The 22,884-nt window shown below is 36.2% G+C and overlaps 1 protein-coding gene across 1 annotated transcript in view; it reads right to left on the bottom strand.

Annotated features, from left to right (window-relative positions):
- The window catches only part of LOC149567416 (phenylalanyl-tRNA synthetase, putative / phenylalanine-tRNA ligase), a 100,470-nt gene that overhangs the window by 5,600 nt on the left and 71,986 nt on the right, over positions 1-22,884 (bottom strand). Inside the window, exons 8-9 of the mRNA XM_089820594.1 lie at positions 12,985-13,022; positions 12,749-12,787 (exon numbers count right to left, since the gene is read on the bottom strand). Coding sequence (XP_089676720.1) covers positions 12,749-12,787; positions 12,985-13,022 — 77 coding nt within the window. The remainder of the gene's footprint in view (positions 1-12,748; positions 12,788-12,984; positions 13,023-22,884) is intronic.

Below are 22,884 nucleotides of genomic sequence, written 5' to 3'. Positions count from 1 at the left end.
TTCCGCATTCTGTTCATTTCATCTTCATTCACTGCATATGCATGATGATTTCTTTTTGAGATCATTTCTTCAAATCTGCAAAGTCTCCAATCCATTTTTGAACCTTTATTGCCTGATCGCAAATCAATGGCAATTCCTTCTGATGATGAGTTTATGTTTTGGGATTTTTGTGTTACAGCGCAAACGCAAGAGATGCCCTCGTCATCAAAATCCAAAAGAAAGATGAAATATCAATATAATAAAGAGTTGGCTCATGCAACTCCATCATCAATTGCATTTATTCTTGATAATGTAATGGACACAATAATTGGTCATATGGACATGGCTGATTTTCTGTGAAGAATTGAAAATCCTATTGGTCACGAGATAAAGCACATCAAAAGAAGTAACATTCACTTGGTGTCTACATTTTCTATGGCAGCCATGGAACCTGATTTTATTCTTCGTTGTGCACGGTGTTTTAGTCTAAAATCAAAGACTATCAAGGACACTGACGGAAAGGTTGTCATTAGACTTGATCCAAAGGTCATTGAGCAGATATTTAAAGTACCCCATAAAGAAGAGTGTGTAGATCTATCCAAAGAATCATCTTTGGCATGCTAGAATGGGAAAAAAGGTGATTATCAGAAGTATGTCAACCAATACTGGTTAGACAATAAAAGGAATAACTTCTCAAGATGGCCAAAGACTGTTCATTGGTCTAACTTTAAATAAGAGTACAAGGATCTCATCATCCTTCTCAGCAAAGTTTGGGGTCTCAAAGATTCTACTGATTTCGAGTCATGGATGTACAAGTTCATCTTTCAAATCATGGAAAACAAAAAACACATCTTTTGGGGAAAGTTGATCAGCACTGCACTTTGCCAGCAGTTAGTCAAGGTGGGAACATCAACGCCCTTCTACATGAACTCTTATTTTGTCTACATTGCTGCTGCCATGGGATCTTTCTCTGGTCTCTCAATCAAGGGAGATCGTCTTCAAGTTCCTGTTTGGGATTACTATGACCAAAATCACTTTGACAAATAGCAAATTTCATTAAAGAAGAGTCCAAGATGCCTTCTTTGGGCATTTCCAGTGCTTATTTGATAGACAGTTATCTATCATGAGAGTATCTGATGCAACATGGAAAAGGTGAATCAATATGGCTGTATTTTCATTCAATTTCAAACATTTACATAAGAGTTGGGTATCTCAAAGGCGAACCGTATACCTTACCTAGGTATGCTACAGATCGAATCATCTTGATGGAGCTAGCTAGACAGCTCATGAATGTGTAGAGTGATCAGCATGCTATGCATAGGCTTGGTTTCGGCATTACCTCAGGTAAACCCTTGGTGATTGGCAACAATTCAATCAATTATGTGCCCAAAGCAAAGAACATGGGAGCAGAGTTGCAGTTAAGCACCTTGAAGAAGTTCAAGACCAGATTTGACTTAGATTACCGAGAGATGAATTATCAAATGAAAAGAGCTTTCACACATGTTCATTGCATCAAGAATATTTGGATTGATATGAGAACAGAGCTTGACATCATGAAGATGGACTACTGCAAATTAACCCTACAGTAGATAATCGATCTCAACATGTTGGAGATCCCTTCAGATTTCCAAGTTGAAGATGATGGCGACATCCTTGATCCGGAGTTTCATCAAGCCAGTTTTGATAAGTGCCCTTTTCCTATTGAGTGGCAACAGAAGGAAGATGCATCTATCATGGATAGATTTCAATCCATCTTGGTAAACACTAACAAATCGCTGAAAAATAAAAGCTTGAAAAGAGTTAATCCTAAGATGGGATTGGATTGTGGAAGCTTTGGCCCTCCTGGCAGGAAGTCACATCTAGCGATTACAGGGAAAGATGGTGCCTCATCTTCTGATGCTAAGGGTTCCCTCAAATTCAAATTGAAGGGTGGAAAAGGCTCTAAGTCTTCTCAGATCTTAGAACCAGTTCAAGAGTCTGAGGAAAAATCAAAAAAAGAACTGGAGACAGAATCGGATAAAGAAGATACAGACGAAGAAGGGGAAGTCATGATCATATCTCCCCCAAAGCCTACACAAATTGGTGCACCGTCTATACATGAAGCACCTTTTCTGGATGAGATTCCTCTCAGCATGTTCCTATGCCTTCAGTTGTGCAGATTGAATCTTGCTCTGTTACAACGGAAATACAATCTAAATCAATGTCAATGGTTTTCACTGTATCTGCTTCTACGGATGAAGGTTTCAGCTTGCCTGCATGGTTGAGCAGAATAAAAACAAAGAGACAAAGTGGTTGTACCTCCAGATAATTTCCTTCTCAAGAAGACCAAATCCAAATCTTTGAAAGATAAGATTGTTTCAAGGATTTTTGTTGATTCAAATAAGACCAAGTTTGTTGAAGTTGTTGAGCCCTTGGTGGACAAACCTACGGAAGAATTTAATCGTTCTAATTACAAGTTTATTAAAGTTAAAATCAGAAATATAGTCACGTATGAATTCTTTACAAGATGCTCAAGATGCATTGGCTAATGTATCAAAGAACAATCATGAGCTATGGGTGAAGAAAAATCAACTGAAACAGGTGGTTTCTCGCCTGAACGAGGTCATTCGGCAACAATCTTCTCAAAGTGTTGTTGCTATGTCTCAGACATCCAAGGAGAGAGTTGATTGAAGCCGCCAAGTCTTGGATAGGAGAAATCACCTTTGGAGGGGTCCGAGCCATCACAAAGACATTTGCAGTTCTTAGGCGTGTCAAAGACAAGAATGGAATAAAGCAAAACTTGATCTCTTCTTTGACTCAAGAAGCGGTAATTTGAAGGAAATCCTCAATGATTGGAATGAAATGGCAAGTTTTGATCTAGATGCCTTGGTCTCATGTGACATTCTTCCATCATGTGAAATGTTCTTCAAATTTCAAGGACTTATTGGTTAGAAAGAGGAAACATTGAGGAAGCTGATCACAAAGTTGTAGGCGACACTTGGAGATTGTCAAGCAGTTGAAACAAGTGTTACTTGTGATTTGAAACAGATGGGATGCCATGTTATTGATGAATCCAATAATTTCATTGCAGTTGAAAAGGTAGGCTCAGAATATACAATCACGACCAATGCTGATGTAGATTCTGAAGACTTTGGTTCACATACAATGAACAAGTCTGTCTTATATAAATTCTCGACAAAACACTTGTTAGATTCTATGACAAAAAATTCCAAAGTTGTGCGATCAGCATATGTAGATGCAGTGAGAATCGAAGCCATATCAAAGACCATGGAAATTGTTTATCTTCTCACAATGCATAATATCATCATCAAATTCAAGGCACTAAGAAATAATCCTTAAGATTGTTGTTTTCGTTTTTGTTTCATGTTTGTAGGTTTAAAAGGATGTATTATATGAAAAGGTGTAATTACATGTAATGCGAGTTACATGTATGTAAAATGATGTAATGCGAGTTGCATGTGCAATTGCATGTAACCCTATATTTTCTCTTTGAGTTAGACTAGGTGAAAGTTGGTTGAGTTGCTCTCACTTTTTCTTCCACCTTTTTCTCAACTCCCGTGCCTATATAAAGGAGTGCCCCCTCATTGTTAAAAACATCATTATCTTTATGCAAGAGAGCTCTGAAGAAATTGTGTCAGCAAAACTTTGTTTGTGTAGCACTATTTTGAGAGAAAGTGAATAGAAACGAGCATTTGAGACTTAACTTCAATTAAGTGAGATTGTTACTAGCGTGAAATAAGCTTTGTCTATAATTCATCCAAGTTATCTTTGATTCATGTTATCTTGTGTTCTAGGTAATTGTATCTTGTGAATTGAATATAAAAGAGTTAAGAAGCAATTGGAGCCAGAGCTTTGACCAAGAGCAATTGTGGAAGTGTATAGCTAGAAGCTTTGTCTGTAGCTTATACTTCTTTCTTAATTCGCAAAATAGTTACGTTATTTTTACTTTTAGGAGTCTTTGTGCCCTAATTGTAAAGTTTTTCATATAGAAGTACAACAGCACTTAGAGCCAAATCGGTACATTTTCAGCTAGCCTTTGAGTTAGTGAAGGTTTATCGGTATCACTGTTTCCAGCTCTTGATGAAGTGTAGTTAGAGATTCACCCTACCCATTACTTGCTCCACGAGTACGTGGATTCTTTCTTTAAAGATAAGAAGAAAGGATATTGGTGACACACATTTTATAAAATCTCTCGACTTCTTGCTTACCTTGAGTTGATCCAAGGAACGGTGAAAAGAGGGAGCCTTCCCTTTAAGGTAGGAGAGACTCTGTCTCACACGCTGTGGCTGATCATCCTATTTTGGGACTGGATTTTTACCCAAAACTGCCAGTTGCAAAATATCCACCCAACAATGTCTAAAATTCAAAATTACATGCAGTATGCAGTACTTCACACAGTTATGCAGCAAAATACTTTTAGTTTCATTTTCATAAGAGTTGGCAAAAAAAATCAGATTTTCTAAAAATGTGTAAAAATGTGCAAAAAAATCATAAGGGCATTGGAATAGCATAGAGATATTTGGAAAAAATAAAATAGTGTTTAACACAAGAATTGTAGAAAATAGATTGTATTGCTTATATTCATATTGCCGATTACATAGGTAAAATATTCAGTTGACTCTTCATGAGGAAGTCACCAAATAGTTGTTTAAGTCAAAGATCAATTTTTTTTGTTATTATGGATAAGAGGCTGAAGCCAAGATTAATTATTAGTATGTTTTGTGATTAATTATTAATATTATTGATTAATATCGAGTAGACTTGAACCCAAGACCTCCCAAATAAGAGGCTCACAATTTACAGTTTTGCTGTAGGCTCTTGCCTATGTCAAAGATCAAATATTAGTTAACTGAGATCATAATAAATTGTAGAAAATAGATTTTGTCGTTTATATTCATATTTACTGATTACATAGGAAAATATTCAGTTGAATTTTTAAGATGGTAGTCCCCAAATAGTTGTCCAAGTCTGAGATCAATGTTAGCCAAGTCTATGAAGTAACTGACAATGAAATTTATCAAGTTTTCTAAGAAGGCCAATCATCAAATAGTTGTCTAAGTCTGAGATCAGTTATTAGCTGAGTCTATGAAGTAACTGAGATCAAGATTTATCAGAGAGAAAACTAGCTACTGTTAGGAATTTAGTAAAAGTGGAGGACATTTTGTAGTAGTTTAATACTTGAGAGAGCTTATCAAATCATATTCCAAAATTATTGCGCTTTAGATTTTGTAATGGCAATCAATGAATCCTCTATATGAGGTAGAATTCACAAAAAACATTAGATTAGTCTAAGTACAAGATTAGCAAGCCACTGATTTTTGGCAATACCTAGCTTGCAACTATTATATTAGGTGGAGACAAGTTAATAATAAAATTACATTTATAAATTAAAAATCATGTGTATATATATATGGAAAATTGAATGTATTCATTATATATTATATGTCATTTGTAATTTATGATATAGCAATTACAGTAGACTTATTACTGAGAAAGTTTCTAATAAAAAAATGAAGATCAACAAACAATCTTATCTACATATTATACAAAAGATGACAATTAAAACAGTAAATAAAATAATATTCTAATAACCTCCCTTAATGGTCAGTACACCAAATTGCCCCCTAAATTTAGCATACTTATCTCGGCCAAGAGGCTTGGTGAGAATGCCTGCAATATGATCTGCAGCTGGAGCATATTGCAACAAAATTGTTTTGTCTTCAACCAATTGCTTAATATAATGACAATGAACACCCACATGTTTGGTTCTTTCATGGAAGATCAGATTCTTGGCAAGTTTGAGAACTCTCTCATTATTAGAGAACAAGGAAGTGGGACCTGCTTGAGATATTTCCATATCCACAAGCATCCGACGAGGCCAAACTACCTCACAAGTTGCCTTACTTGGTCCAGGATACTCTGCTTCTGTCAAGGAGAGAAATAGTGTATGTTGCTTTTTAATAGTCCAAGCGACTGCACCAAATCCCAAACTGAACACATATCCAGAGGTTGATTTCTTATCATCAACCAAACCTACCCAATCTAAATCTATGAACCCACTAAGTTTAGGATCATGACTCTTAGCATAAAGAAGTTTGTAATCATAGGTGCCCTTCACATAATACAGCACACGCTTTGTTGCTACCCAATGATCAGCCTTGGAGGTTGTCATGAAGTGCGAAATGTAGCTCACAACAAAACTAAGATCAGGTCTAGTGGCAGTGAGACTGCCCCCTAGTGGCCTGAAAGTGGTTTCATCAACAGGAGAAATAGACTTGACTGCCAACTTCATTCATTTCTCCATAGGCATGGAAGCAAGCTTGCAATCTCACATTCGAAACTTGCCAAGCAAGTTACTGGCAAATATAGATTGGAAAGTAAAAATGCTATCATCAGTCTGTTGGTTCCCAAAACCGCAAATTGGAATCCTATGAGCCTTGCGTGCTCGATGCTGGCATATCCAACCGGTTGAGGCCAACTTGACGGGATTGATCAATGTGATCTAAATCCCCTACGCTTCTGGCTCTGCAAGACCGAGGCAGGTGTACCTGATCCTGGACGAAACACTTATATCCAAGACGCTTAAAGCAGATTAATTAGAACGCGAATGTTATGAAGGCTTTCAAAATGGCAAGAATTATTGAAAACTTCAAACTTGCGATTTATGAACTAAGAACAAAAGTAAATGATTGAAATAATGTTTAGATAAAAAATAAATATAGATTAATGCAACAGATGAATATATTATTTCTTCAATGAAAAGAAATGAAACATTTGCCAGCATATGGATTATGGATCAGGAGTAAAAGACCAATGCCTAATTAAATGGGCAATCAGAGTCAACATTATAAGTTGAGACGTACAACTTTATAAAGTTTAATATATTTAACTATAAACAATTTTGATAATTCAAACGCGACGGATCAATTATATAAATACAATTTAAATCAGTCTAAAATGCACTTTAACTCTTGCGGAGACAAATTAGACATAAATACGAAAATAATTAAATATTTCACAATATTTATGTTTGTCAAATTTAAAATACAATAACAACCCAGTCCACTTATCCGAATATTAAAATATTTATAGAAAATAAATAAAAAACATTTACAGAGGACACAACCTAATAATAGTTTAAAACTCCAAAATATAAAATAAATAATAATGCCAAATATAAATCACAACAAAGACACTCCTTACGGATGATCAATTTATCGCGAATGTATCCGGACCGTATAAAAATTTGCTCACAATCCAAAATCCAGGAGCTTGGTTCAAAAATTCATTCCATTTCCAATTGAATAATAATACATCATGGGTGCATTATAAAAATTTAAAATATGAAACTGATTATGTATATTGTATCTTCTCATAAGTCTTTTGTATGAATTGATCATATACTTATAGACTATGAAAAACTATGAAAAGGTGCGAGTGAAAGGATACAACCACTCAGGCACCTAATCCCTATAACTACCCTATAATGTAAAAGAATTAAGGATATAAAACATCCTTAATATAATTTTACATGTATGATAAAAAGGGCATACGATATATCATATAAGCGATGATGACACCTGTATATCTCTTCTTCGAATTCAATGTTTTCCTCATACGCTTCAGACATTGAACTATATCATCCATCTACTACATATTCAAGAAAATATCCCACGGGTATACACTCTCCTTTCGTCCTCCTGATTTCTTCTGCGAATACCATGCTGCTAGTTTACTGTGAGCTTTCGGGATTGTGTCTTTTGGCTGGTGTTGCATCTTTTTAGCATCACATCATAGACCTGCTGTTTACGGGAACCACTCCAGGACTCTCCTCCATGCACGCATTCATGCCCTCATCTGCATAGACAGCACCCTTCACACCTGCAAGAAACAGCAATAACGTTAGATTCAAAATCCTCGCTTGGAAAGCTGCACAAACGATGTATTTGGTGGAAGACACTTCAAATCGATATTGCCATTGCTCGATTTCATAATATCGACTTTGTTTTTCCCTGAACAATATCATCAGTATTAAAACATTTCTGCCTCGTGAATGCTTTAAAAAATCTCAACATTGGTATTCTATTGCCATGGGTATACGATTGCCTTAGATTTAGATCCTGATCATCTTAGACATCTTCCTTTTGTCTTGTGCACCCTGAAACTGATCACAACCAGAATTCGCACTGGCTTGTGCATGCTTGTGAACTTTTGAATGACTTGCTTTCTTGAGAGTTAGAAACTGTTGCAGCCATTCCCACAGTTGTGACAAAAATCCCTGAGTAAAGGCCAATAAATTAAGGATGGGCAAAGGTCCGCCAGATGAATTGAAAGCAGAAAACAATGCAATAAGGTAGGAATACAGCTGAGCAACATCTTGTAGTTCCAACTTCCTCTTCATGCCATCTTGACTCCATATGTTATTATGTTGTGCTAAATGCATAGGCAAACTCTCCATTTTAATTGTAGTTAGAAACAGTTGCAGATGCCACTGCTGATAGAGCAGCCTCAGAAACTGTACAAATGACAAATTCGTGCCTGTAAGTCCATCCTCATTGTTTGCATCAGATGAAGAATGGTGCTTGACGATAGCTGAAAGATGGTTTCCATCAAATGTTTCATCATCATCAGCCATTTTTCTTTTTATTTTCCTATTGTTCTCAATCCGTGGCATCAAATTCTCTAAAATGCTACAAAGAGAAAACACATATTCACCACAATCTAAACCCTTCACCAGATGTCCAGAGTACTCAGAGCTCTCATCAGAAACTGATGCCAAACTAACAACATTCACCAGAGCCCATACAGAACTTGGAATCCCTGTTAGGTTTGGCTATTGAAAATTTGATATTTCTGGGAACATAACTCCCTTTGAGATCTGCTTTGACCACCACAGTCTTCAAAAACTGTGAGAGAGTCACGAAGAACATTGAAGTTGTGATAGGATTACATTCAATGATGCTGAGAACCCCATACCAAAATGCGGTCTGCCTTATCAGATATCCGCACCTAGAATTATGACTAGTTAAAGAGAGGAGTCTCATCCATGTGCTGAAGTGAACAAATATTTGTGGTGTGCATAACATATGTGCAATTAACATATAGAGCTATGATCTAAATCCTTAGCATGAAATGGTTGCAAAAATTTAAGCTCCATCACAGTCTACCAAACCTCAACACCTAAATAATAATGGAGAAGCCCCAAATACATCATATCAAATACTTGCAAAGGTCTTGTTTGATTTCGGCAATCAAATGTGTTGATTTGCGAGTAATAAACAAGTCATCCACATAAACAACAAAAAAGAAAGCATCATCGCCAGAGTGTTTGATATACAAATTATAGTGAAAAGGGCTATCCTAAGAACCATGAGCAACTAAGTACAGATCAGTCTTAATGTACCACATTGGAGAAGCTTGTTTGAGTCCATAGAGAACTTTCTTGAGTCAACATACTCGGTGTTCTTTGTTGGCAACCTTGAAACCAAGAGGCTGTATCATGTAGACTTCTTCCTACAACTACCCATTCAAGAAGGCACTCTTAACATCCATTTGATGGACTTTCCATCCAAATTGAGTTGCATTGGTGAGTAGATGGATTGTATTCATCTTAGTAGGATGAGAAATCTCCTCATAGTCGATGCCCTCTTGCTATGTGAATCCTCGAGCAACTAATCTAACACTATATTTATCTAAGGTACCATCTGCATGATACTTGACCTTATCCACCCATTTGCAGCTAATGAATTTCTTCCTTGGAGGAAGACCGAAGACAACCCATGTGTTGTTCTTCAGTATACTCTAGTATCCTACATCTACTATTTGTTCCCACTCTAGAATCCCTTTTGCCTCTGCAAATGACTGAGGCTCATTAATATTATAAATGTTAGCCATGAGAGTAAAGTTAACTGTATTGTGTTGCTTTCCCTTATTTCTAGAAGATCCACCCTAAATGAGTTCATCTGAACAAAGATCGTTGATGGTCTTAGCCGACCATTTAGGTTGGAGAGTAGATGTACCAACATCAAATGGAAATGTAATAACTAGAGCTGCAGATGGAAGAGGATCCAGAGGAAAGTCAAGTAGTGCATCATCAAATACAAAATCTGCATCATCCCTCCCATCGAGCGAACTCAATGGAAGACAAACACCCAAATCAGAAGCCTTTTCCTTCAATGGTTGATCCTCAAAATTCTGCTCAGATGAGGAAAGCTGAAATGGTCCTCATTCTTCATCAAAGACAACATTGCAACTGAAAATAAGACGGTCAATGTCTACATCAATCAGTTGGTAAGCCTTATGGTTGTCATTATATCTTGTCAACATAAGCTTCTAACTCTTGGAATCCAACTTGAAGTGTTGAATATCTAGAATCATAGATATGCTAAAGAGCCAAAAACTTTCAGATGGTTGATACTAGGTTTGTGACCAATCCCAGTTTCCATTCCTCGGGAGTCTTCCTCTTAATAACATGTGTGGGAAACCGATTAAGGAGATAGACCGCAGCAAACATTGCCTATGCCCAATTTTCGGGTTCATAAGATTTTTCCCTTGTGGACAAGCTTGCCATTCTACCCCTACTCACAATTTTTCTCATGGTTTCAAACTCAACAACACACCTCACCAAGGATTCAGATCGTTCTTTACAAATGTTTGTCGGCAACTTGTGATACATGACCTTGTCTATTCTCAAACCACTACAACTAAGGTTATTGGCAAGTAAATGCCAAGTGACCATACAAATGTTGTCAATGATGGGAACATACATCATTGGTATAGTCGCTAATGTTGGTGGTAAGTTTTAGTGTGTCAAGAATGCAAAAAATGCCCAAGTGCAAGAAAGGTATACAAAGCACACTTGGACAGATTTTGTCAATGACAATAGAGGATTTATCAAATGGGTCTATCACTTCAAGTATATAGTATATGGGATGTAGATTGTCTACTACTGCAATTGCCAGTATTAGTGTGCAATGTAGTATGAGATACAGTGGTGTAAAGTAGCACAGGTCCAGGAAGAAGTGTTACAGGGTAATTTTTGTGAGCAGGCAATTCGGCTTAGAAGATTGAATTGGTTTGGAAATTCAGCTACTTAGCATTGTTGGAACAACATCAAAGGCCTTAGCTCTTGGATAACATACTCTAATTTTGTATTTTGGTTTGTGTATGGACTGGTTTTGTAAAGACTTACTGAAGTCAATTGGAATAAAGAATCTAATGGTATAAAGGAAAGTATTTTGTTATGCGAGGAGAAGAGACAATTATGTAATGTTGTTGTGATGTGTGATCCTTGATGTTGGATGTTAGAAAAGAGAAGATGCAAGCTTGATTGGAACTAATCAAGCATTGAGATGCTATGTATAGTTCAAGCTTTTGATGGTGGCTAAAACCTTCATCCATGAGCAGTGAGCTCCCTTTTTGTTCTCTCCTAAGAGTGTTGCAGACCTTTAACAGGATCTAGTCTCCTAACAGGGACTTACGTACAAATGTAGTATATCAACTCCTAACAAAACAAAATTCAGATTAGTGCATTATCTTGTGAGTTAAATCCCCACCGCGGTTTTCCCTTGTCCAGGGTTTCCTAAAGAACAAATCATGGTGTTCTGAGTTCTCTTGTTATGTATGCTTATTTTCTATGGTTTATAATTTAAGTTGTTATATGAGTTTTTGGTGAAAAAATAATTTGATTAGAAGTCTTGCAACATTGATTCACCTCACTCTCAATATTGCTTGATCCTAACAAAGGCGTCCTCATTTCCAATCCCAAGAAGAGATACTTGTCATCCCACCCCAGGGTGATGCATCAATTGAAATGAACAATGCAACACTGTGATCAATTATTTGGTCCAAGAGGAAATCTGTCAGTTTATTCACTTCTTGATAAATGTGTGAGCCATCTCTCTCTCTCTCTCTCTCTCTCTCTCTCTCTCTAGACATGCATGCACACACGTATCCAAACCCATTTCAAAATTTCCTTGTGCCCACATACCGAGTTCTCATACCCGTGCCATGCACTTAGCAAAATCCATGGGTCGGGGCATGCAAAGAGCTAAAGTCCAATTTAGAGCAGATTCATCAACTACTTCAACAATATCCCCCTCGTAATTTAGGATGATTTGAGGCCCTTTTGAATTTGATTGATGACCGCTGTTGTTATCCACCTCCTCTATTTAGGGTTCCAAGAGGTTGAAAAGTAAACTAAGGGAAAAACTAACAAATTGTTTCCACGCCAATTCTGCATTGACTTTGATTTCCTCTTGGAATCAACCCAACCCTAATTTTGAGTGATTCGGCAATCTCGCGAGCTTCTCTAGGGCTTCATAGGTTTTTGCAATGATTTTCACTTTTTTGCTCATTTTCTGGAATTTTAACCTGATTTTAACATTCTTTAAATGCAAAAATTAATTCAAAATTGGGTCAATAATTCTTTCATAATCGGGATTATTTTCAATAATTGTGACTTTTTGCAAATCATTGCTTCTTTGTGTTAAACTCAATTTATTGATTGCAAGCCAGTTGTATCCGGATGCAATAACATAAGTCAATTTAGGAATGTCTATTTTACATCCAGATTACAAGTCAGGTTTGGATATCATACAAATTAAGCCTTACTTCACTTCTTGACAACATAAATACTAGCCAATGATATATAATGTGCTTTATTAGAAAAAACTGGTTTAGCATATAAAGGCATGTTCTTTACATATTATTCCCTTAGCAAAAGCAATAAGCATTTGAGAAAATAATTACATGTTTCCAATATTCTTACCTACTCTCAACAAAGTTATTCGTTGGCATCTCTTCAAATCTGCATACAGAGTAAAACAATTTTCAATACACAGAAAAAAAAATCCAAATACAAGCACAGAAGTACAGACTAAATATTTAGTATAGTGTCTCTTTGCAAAATAAATGAACAGGTAGAAAGCAGGAAGATGACCAATATGAAAGAACTAACTAAAGAACAAACAAATGAATTGAGTTAGTAACAAAATAAATACTTACCCCATTTCTAGAAAGATTTCTCTGAATTGTTGCCGTACCTAACAAAAAACAACCCAACACTCTAGTAAGAAAAAATAAACTCTTTCGAACAAGATGGTTGCCTTGAGACTATGATTGCCTAAACCACAATAACATGAATTTATGACCATTAGATTCCTATTATATGGGAACAGACATTACATAACCATTTTTTATTGATGAGCCATAGACTAAAGATGATTTTTATTATTTATGATAGAATAATATAATAACATTCCCAATTCAGATCACAAGTACTAGAATTTGATGTGTGTACAAGGTGGAACAAAGAAGCCAAATTGTAATGAACCCATATGAACCAGGAAGCTAAAAGTTATAGAATCCATGAGAAAATACCACAATCCATTTAACATGAGAAACATTATTACAACCCACTTAACAAAGGAAAAATGGCTGAAAAGATGTTCGTAACTTCAAAAGGAGTTGCTGGTGAAAGTGCAATACTGTTCGCCATAGGGAAGATAGCTGTTGATCTTCCTTCCCCATGCCAAGTCCATCTCATAGCCGGTCCTTCCCCTCATCCACTTCTACAGTATTCCAATGATGGAGAGAGGCCACATGGTCACTAAACTGTATGTCCTTGATGCTGACACAGTGGTAATTGCCCTCTGACAAACCTTTATTCCTTAAGATTGACGGTCATCATGACTTTGATGGGTCCTTTAAAAGAATCATTAAAATTGGCCAGAGCGAAATGGATAGTGATTTCAATGGGCTGGAGTTAGTTTATATGAGTATCATCCTTCCTGGGGTTATGAGAGCCACTATTTTGTGTTAAATTGGGAATTCCTTCCTGAGGTCCATAAGGTGGTTAGATTTAAAAGTTTCAGATGGTAAATGGCTGGTTCAAAAGATGGTAAGGTGGGAAGACAAGGTTACAGATACAAGGTTTCCTAGTAAAAAGTTATGTAGTGGAGTTCACTCTTAAAGGTTGGGCGCAGATGAAGCCAACGTCGAAGGCCATGGGTGTAAAAGCAGAACTATGGGAAGTCTTAATCTTTTAAGATCACTATTTGTTAAAGCCAGAGAAGCCAATCCGAGCAACTTCATCTACCTTGGAAAGTAGTCCCTCATCATTCTTGATTGTTCATCAAAGCATATAGAAGCATAGCATCATTTTCATGGAATTTTCTTTCATTCTCCTCTGCATTCATTTTTTGTTTGTTAGCAGCAGGGCTCTTCTTCTGTTACAAGTCTGCAATAGGGGTTACTGAGAGAGTTGCATTGACAATGGCGAAAAATCCTTTTATAGTTCTATCAAGAAATTTTAACTTCTTAATCTTCACTATGGAAAAATACTTACTTCCCAAAGGGAAGATATCAATTCAAAATGTCTTCTTGACTCTGCCACAGTATAAAGTACAAGTGATAATAGATAATTACCTCCTGGATGTGGAAGGATCATTTATGGTGGTGACATTACCTATATATGAGTCATTTGATGATTGTGTCACGGGCTGAAATCCAGCTGAACTGAATCCTGGATGAGGTGTTTCATATACTACTCGAACTGTACATATAAGCAGATCATCCTCTTTTCGATCTGCTGGAATCAAAGTCGCCATTATTGACTGGGTGAATTCTTAATAGGGACAAATCATTGTTGGAGAGAATTCATGTTCAGGAATGAATGCTGCCTGTGACATGAGTTATATCGCCATAGCTGAGCAATACTATTTAAGTGAATTGCATGGAATTTAATGTTTAATTTCTTACCTTCCAGTCACATCTTAATTCCTTGAAGATTAACAACAAAGTCATGAGAAATTCCTCTATATTAATAAAGTAAATAGCCAAGTGTTTGGTGTGGCCCAGCTTCTGTCTTTGTTCTTCACATTTGAGATCCAGCCAGGGTTTCAAATGTGCTTTTTGATTGCCTGACACTTCACCATTGTGGGGTTGTCTTTGTTATCAGGAATTATCTGCTGAAATTTTCTTAAATTAATTTTGCGCACATTACCAAAGCTTTTGTTTTCGTCATACAATTTCTCCTTTGCCACATCATCACCATTGTTGATTGTTGAATTACAGGGGTAAAATTGCTGTGAGCTAGAATTTTGCTCCCTGAATTGAACAAGATGACAATGCTTTCATAGGCTAAAATTTTGGTCAATGATTTGGAAGAAAATTGGTTTTTGCAATTATTTCTGTGTGGCTCCTTTTGGAGGCCCCACATCCATAGGCCAAGGCGCATCCCTGCTTTTTTGGATTGAAAATGTAAAATATTTTTGGAATATTGCTGCATTTAAATTGTGTTGTATTCCTCTTCTTTTCTGGGAGAGGGACAAGGGGGACGAAAGCTCAGACAGATGTAATGCCCCCCACCTAAGCAATATCAATAAATTGCCAACAAATTACAGAAAATAGTCTTCACAATTTTACAATGTATAATAGGAAGCGATTCCCCACATAAGAGAGCAATCAGCATCCTTAAGAAAGCAGGAACACTGACTATGCAATTAAGATTAAACAGCGACAGAAGGTAACAAACGTGAAGGATTAATTAAGAACAAATTGAATTAAGGCAAGAATCTTGAGGGGTTAAGACTTATTAAAAACAGCAACTAATAAAAAGCTACCACTCTTGGGATGGTGGTACCCTTTGATGTTTCCACCCTTGGTCCGGTCCAAGTTTTTGCCATTATTTTATAAAGAGCTACTGGTCCTGAGCGGAAAAAAAGCAATTAAAATAAAGAGCATTTGTAAGAGAGAACATTTTTTGAAATGAAAGGGTAACCACCTATGCGACACAACCCTCCTGCAAGATAGAAGAATATTTAAGATGTAGAAAGGCATTATTCCAAGGCATCGTTACGCTATCAGAAAAAACAATGGATCCAATAAATGAAGAAATCAACTGACATCAGTTATATGTATATATATGTGTGTGTGTGTGTGTGTGTGTGTGTGTGTAATGGATCCAATAAATGAAGAAATCAACTGATATCAATTATGTGTGTGTGTGTGTGTGTGTGTGTGTGTGTGTGTGTGTGTGTGTGTGTATACGTATATGTATGTATATGTATATATATGTATATGTATACGTATATATATATGTATACGTATATATGTATAGGTATACATATATATATATATATATATATATATATATATATATATATATATATATATATATATATATATATATGTATACGTATAGATATATATATATATATGTATACGTATAGATATATATATATATATGTACTTTTATACAATTACATATATGTGATTAGATATTATATGCATATGCCTGTAGTAAATCTATTTGTAAACCCTCATCATGTATTGAAGGAATGAGGTGTAATGAATAGGGGAATCACGAGCTTGCATCTAAGCAAGCCACCCAGAGCAGATGTCCATGTTGCCTACCACTAGGGCAAGAAGGGCAAAGATCCACTCTTGGGCTCAGATAAGAGAATCAAGAAGCCCCCATAACAACTCCGACTCTACAATGATGACTCTTGACCTTAGAGGGATGCAGCATGGATAGGGAAAGCAAATACAAGCACTCCACTAACTAGGGCACGTCGAGTGGATGTCCTGTTGCTTGCCACATGAACCAAGACGGTGACCATCCACTCTTGGGCTTGGTGTGGAATGGCTTCAAACAGCCCTATCGTGCTTCTTCCTCCAAACCCTAATGTGTTTGAATAATAATAAAAATATTTGTATAAATATTATGTGTTCTTATCTAAAGCTTTTAATAAATATTATATAAAATTACAAAAAAATGGCCAAAGAAGTTTGGATTACAAAATAACAAAAATGTCTAATATATATAGTTGTTCTTAATCAACATTTGCCTTCGGTAAGATTGCATCAAATTGGAGTTTGAGTCTAAGTTGCTACCACTGTGAAGGACGACTAATTCATCTAATGGAACCCCAACCAATCCCTCTAATGCCTCATCAACTTGTATAGGATCATTGAAATCAACCTCCCAAGGCGGGACTAGAGTCTATTGATCTTTTAGCTACAAGACCTTGTAAGCAATTGCCAACTTTTATAAACATCTAAAGGTAAAGTTGTTATTTTTGATTGACTTAATGAAGCTATGTGTAGACCAATTCCAATCTGTGACAAAACAAATGACAATATATACAAGGAAGTGAATGACAAGCACCCTGAACTCTAGTGCTTCCTTGTCATGACACATCCACGATCGAATAGGATCGGTTGCAACTCCTATAGTTCAATTTGTGTTTCCCTCTAGTTTATTAAAGGATAGAGCATGGAAAAGGAAAAGGCTAGCAATTGTATGCAAAAAGAAAAATTGAGACATCTCATCAATGTACATTTTTCAAAAAGCCTACATGAGCCCTTGTTCGTCTCATTATTATGACATGAAGGCACTAGTTAACATTTAGAGAATAGGTTATCATATGAGATGGAGTGTTCATAGTGTTACATCACTACCTCACAATGCACCTCATATGCCCTTCCTAGAATCTCAAAGTAGGATTCTTATTATGAGTGTATTGCTTTATCCATATGTAAAATCCTACTCGGATATCCTTTTCAATTTCTTCCTCAATTAAATTTTCAGAATCATGAACCAGAATTCATGTAATAATGACCAACAGATTCCACTAAATAATCAGTGACATTAACCAATTAATAACCAGCAAATACTAGACAAATTGTTATTGTATTATAAACTAGAAATACAATAAATATCCAATCTTAAAAACAGGGATTAACAATTAGATTGTATAATAAAAAAAGAACCTAAAAAAAATTGTGGACTCCATCACGAATTCACCACAGCCGATGAATCAGGGCTACATCCAATCCACCCAAGAAGAACCTGAGGGTTTGCATCCTTGGATTCCTAAAATGAAGCTGAAGCTTCCTAATTTCTCCAAGAGAAATCTCAAACCAAGTCACTATCCAATCCTCCCCAAATGAATGAAGCCCTCCTTCTCTTATCGCCCAAAGTTACGACCCTTCAGCTCCCTTCTCTTGTCTTTTTGTCTTTTTCCTCCTTTGTCACTTTTATCTACCCACTTTATAATACTAAATTGACCTCTTCTATAAATTTGTATCATGCTCTCATAAGTCGATTTTAATATTAAATGGATATGTCCTTAATTTCCTAATGTCGCCAAAAAGGGATATTACAAGTCCTCCCTCCTCAAGATTGCTTGTCCTCAAGCAATCGATACTAGGATCCCATATAAATCTACAAGTAGCTCTATAACCCATCCTCACATCAGTGAGATAACATTCTCTCATAGTGTATAGCAAGGGGTACAAGTGCAACTCATCTATCCATAGGATACATGGATCTCATATCACACTGAAAATCACTGCTACACCCATCTGCTGCGATACTCTGATTAAAACTGCTCTAGGCCCAAATTTGTGCAACCACTCATCAATACACTACTGAAGTAAGGCATCAATCATACTAATACCGGATCTCACACTAGTATACCATTACGACCATCAAATATGAGAAGATATAAATGTCTCTAGGAGCTATTAATAATGGAAAGCTCTCCATCTATGAGTGATCTCCCGTGGAAATGCATACTGAACTCCATCATAACTATCCATCCTGAACTCCTGATAAAGGAATCAAACTGCTCAATAGCTGAAATTAGTACCAAAGATGCAAAGAGGCTATACATTATGTCATCAGTCTGAAATACATCTGGATATGACGTTGTCATGAGCAATGAAAGGACTAAGAATCTATCCCCTATGATCAAATTACAGCTCCCATCAATCCTTAACCAAGATCTACTTGGTGTAGCAAGAAGTCTATCTAACTCATGTGTACATTAGAAATTGAAACCATGTATAAGTTGATCGGAGAATGAAAATCAATGTTAAATCTGAAATGCGGATCACCACACCAATCCTATGAACCAAACTCATTGCTAGACTGGGTCTCATATTCTCCAGTCAAGATCATCCTCATCACAGAAAACAGAAAGATCTTCTGTATTCAGCTCAAAAAGTGGATTATCAAATGTCCAATCAGCATCCACCTCAAACAAGGAATTGTCTATTAGCTGAAAATGATCCAAAGCTTCATTTCTTGATCTTTTGGGGCAGCTATCCAAGTCGTAAGTCTATTGAATGCTATCAAGTGCCTTAATCACTTGCTGGAAAAACATACCTTCTTTTATCCTCCTTCTCCCTAGATTGTTTGGTGACAACAATCTGATTTTCTGCTTCATGAAGAGCCACTCATGTATTATCAATGCCTCCTAAGCATTCTTAGGCTCCCTATTGAGCTTACTAACCTCATCCTCTTTTGTCCTTAGTTGACCAGCATATAATTCAGCAACTTTTAAACTATAATCTCTATCTGAAATCAAACACAACTAATCTGATTTCAAAGATTCTAAGGCTTCTTTAACCCTTTGTAAATCAGCAACAATAGAATCACATTCCATTACATTTTGCCTCTCTTCTATATGTGCCTTCCTAAAGATATCTTCAATGATCTTGTGAGTATCATCATAACACACCAAGGCTGCAACAATCATCTCTTCATCAACTTTCAACTGTTTTTTAAAAGAATCACTATCACTTTGGCATGTATTTTCTAGTTGGTCACCCATAACATCGTGTACTGTCCCCTTTTTGGGGCAGTAGAAAATTTAAAGACATTCATAAAATATTAAAATTGACTATGAGAGCGTGAATGAAAATTATAAAAGGTCAATTTAATATTATAAAGTAGGCTAAAACTGACAAAGAGGGATAAGACAAAAAGACAGGAAGGGAGTCAAAGAGTCACAACTTTAAGGATTAAAAGGAGAGCGACTCATTCATTCGAATTATGCTTGGTTTATGATTCAGATTTCAGTTCTCTCTTGAGAGAGTTATTTGGGAAAGCTTCAGGTCTCATCCAACGTAAGGACATAAACCCTCGTGCCGGTAGATAGTGAACGCAAACCCATTCTCCGTGGAGACGTCACATCAGGTGTCTTGTGTGTGCTTACAGTTTCTTTCTTAGTATTCTAATCTGACTGTAAAACTGTGTTTAAGATTGGACTTTTGCGTGCTAGTTATTGTCTTGCAAATGTATGATGCAATGATATACTTCAAGGTATTTTATGAGTTCATTGGTTTATATTGTTGGTTTATAATGCAACTTCATATGTTTATGTTTTGAATATTATTTTTGTTGGTTTATAATGCGACTTCATATGTTTATGTTTTGAATATTATTTTGAGATAAAAATCAGGTCAATATCCATTTTGGATATTTCGATGGTATCAAAGCATCGACCCTACCATCCTATTGGGTCTAGTCAGAGGTTAAACTTGCAGACCATCAAACCTGTCAGCCTATGATGTTCAGAAATAAGTACAGTTGAATCTCGAGTAGATACAAATTTGTAGAAATAATGAAATTGGGTTACTCAGATGGTTTTGACATTTTGAAAATAAGATTTTCTCAATATTTGTTTTTTTGTGGAGTCAAGTTCCTACATATTTATAAGGTATATTGACATGGAAGTGTGGGATGGAAAATTTGCATGCAATTTGGGAAAAATCATGTGTATATCATTGGCAACAGTTCTGAAAGGTATGGTTAAAATATATTTCCCAAACTAGAGTGGAATATTAGTTATCGTAAACCTCTGTTGTGGAAAATGGGCAAACATATATACTACGGTGTTTGGGGAGCTTTATATTTCATTGGGCCTAAGTAGCTGGAGTATTGCATTGGGAGTATAAGGATTCTTGGTTGCGCCCAGCATTTTCCTCTTGTTGCATATCTTATGTTACCATGAGCATCTTCAAACAAGAATGTAGCTTACTGAATCATTACCTAAAACGTTTTTGCAATCTTCAATATTCCTTCGTCCAAGTTGGACGCAGACTGTAGTTGAGCCACGGGAAAATCTGTCGAAACAAATTTGGTTGCCTATGAGTTTGAAAGCAACAACACAAAGGTATTTACAGTTATCGAAAGTCGTATCTAGGTTTAAGGAGCAAGTCATTTTATTCAGTATATATATTCAGTTCTGAAGTCTTTTGCCGGGCAAGCATTATTCTGATTAGAGGAATTGGGCGGTATAAAAGTATTATAATTCCTAAATATTAAAGCACAAAAATTAGCAATGTTGAGCCTTGAAAGAATTAATTGGCCACACCATATTAAAAGTGTGTAGACATTATGGAAAAACAATGTGATATCAGTTATATTTGTGGTGAGAGATGGCTCATGTTGAATATTGGAATCGTGATATTTGCTAAACCGGAGAATAATTTTCAAAGGTGTTATTTCACGTAGTTGTGGTCTCTTTGAAGTTGAGCAGATAAAAAAATTGAAACTTTTGGCAGACATAAATGGTGAAGTAACAAAATAATTTGGGCCCAAAATTCTTCTGCACAGACTCGAACTTGATGCATTATTATAAGCGTCATGTTTTACAGGCGAACTTTCATATTATGCAGAATGGGTAATTCCTGTTGGACGTTACATTGATCCGATGTTTGTCATTTCTGAGGAAGATATGGGAAGAAAAGTAAAGTTTCTGCTGTAATAAAAATAAATATTTTGGACATATAAATTATCTGAAGCTGCCGAAATATCCAAGACTGAAACATTACATGTCTCATTGGACCAAGGGAAGCCTAATTGTGGAAGTAATATTCGACTGGAACTGGAGAATTTTATAGTCACTGCCGTTACAAATTATAAAAGAATTGTTGTGCCCAGTTGTCATTGGACTGAATGGTGAATAAATGACAAGTTTAAAAAGGAGTCTTGATTCACTTTTCCAAACATTTTTGCAAAATATATCTCTGCCGCATTGGGGGCAATAGGGGTGGAAAAGTAACTGATAAAGAAGCTTATCAATTGTGACTATCATTTTAGTTGGGAATAACGATGCTCTATAGAACAACACGTCTCAAGTAAAGACACATATTCATGCATAGGGAATAAATATTACGACTTCCACTTTAAAATTGACGGAGTATAAAATTTTAATACAGTCATTGATACACACTTGCAATTTCAATATAGTCTAGGGCATATTTACAAATAGGCATTCTTTGCTCTCTATTCGGAAAAATTAAGGTTGTTGAATCTCTACTTGCCGTAAGGGCCATTCTGGAAGATAGGTGAATCAAGATAACCCATCCTCAAGTTTAAATAAGGCTCACCTCTTCATTTAGATACCAACTGTGATATTATTTGACAATAGTGTTGAAAGATCCCCAAACGGATGATTGGTGAGGGGATAAATAGTATGGAGTGAGGTTCGAACACGATACAAATAAATTTGTTGTTAGTGGTTATCCTGCGTGGGGCGTGGGTATGGTATGTAGACGCAGCTTGAAGGGAAATATTAAAACCTGATACTATATGTTACTCGGAATTACTTTGCTTGGTCAACTGAACTTTTAAATCTCTACAATTGACCATATTGTGGGAGAACATCTCAATTAACAACACAAAACAGGATGTGAAGGTTGGCTAAAGTCTGAACAGTGTGTGAGTATTCTGGGGTAGTAGTAGAGTTGGTGGGTGCAAATTATACGGCAATCATTTTGGGCACAATAGTGTTGCTGTAAGTTTTGTTGGTCCAGCATTCACAAGTTGCGCATTTTGAGCTACATTGAAAGCAAGTTGGATTACACTAGGAGTTTCAGTTTTGAGAAGAATACCTCCGACTGAAGAATGGGCGTGATATTGAATATCCTTGTTGTTATGATCTGAACTTGTCTGCAGCAGCCTGGGGAGCAGTCGGTTGACATACAGAAGTAACTAACTCTTTAATTTTGAAGATAAGCACCAAAAGCTACTATAACAGGTGGTAGTTGGTAATTACTGGAGCCACGTGGTAATGCATTGCAAACCTTCTCTTCCATACTAAGTTGACA

This window comes from Cupressus sempervirens, chromosome 3 (assembly GCF_028749045.1).
Source record: "Cupressus sempervirens isolate cs-2001-9-10 chromosome 3, ASM2874904v1, whole genome shotgun sequence".
Taxonomy (NCBI): Eukaryota; Viridiplantae; Streptophyta; class Pinopsida; order Cupressales; family Cupressaceae; genus Cupressus; species Cupressus sempervirens.
This window is presented reverse-complemented; position numbering and strand designations above follow the sequence as displayed.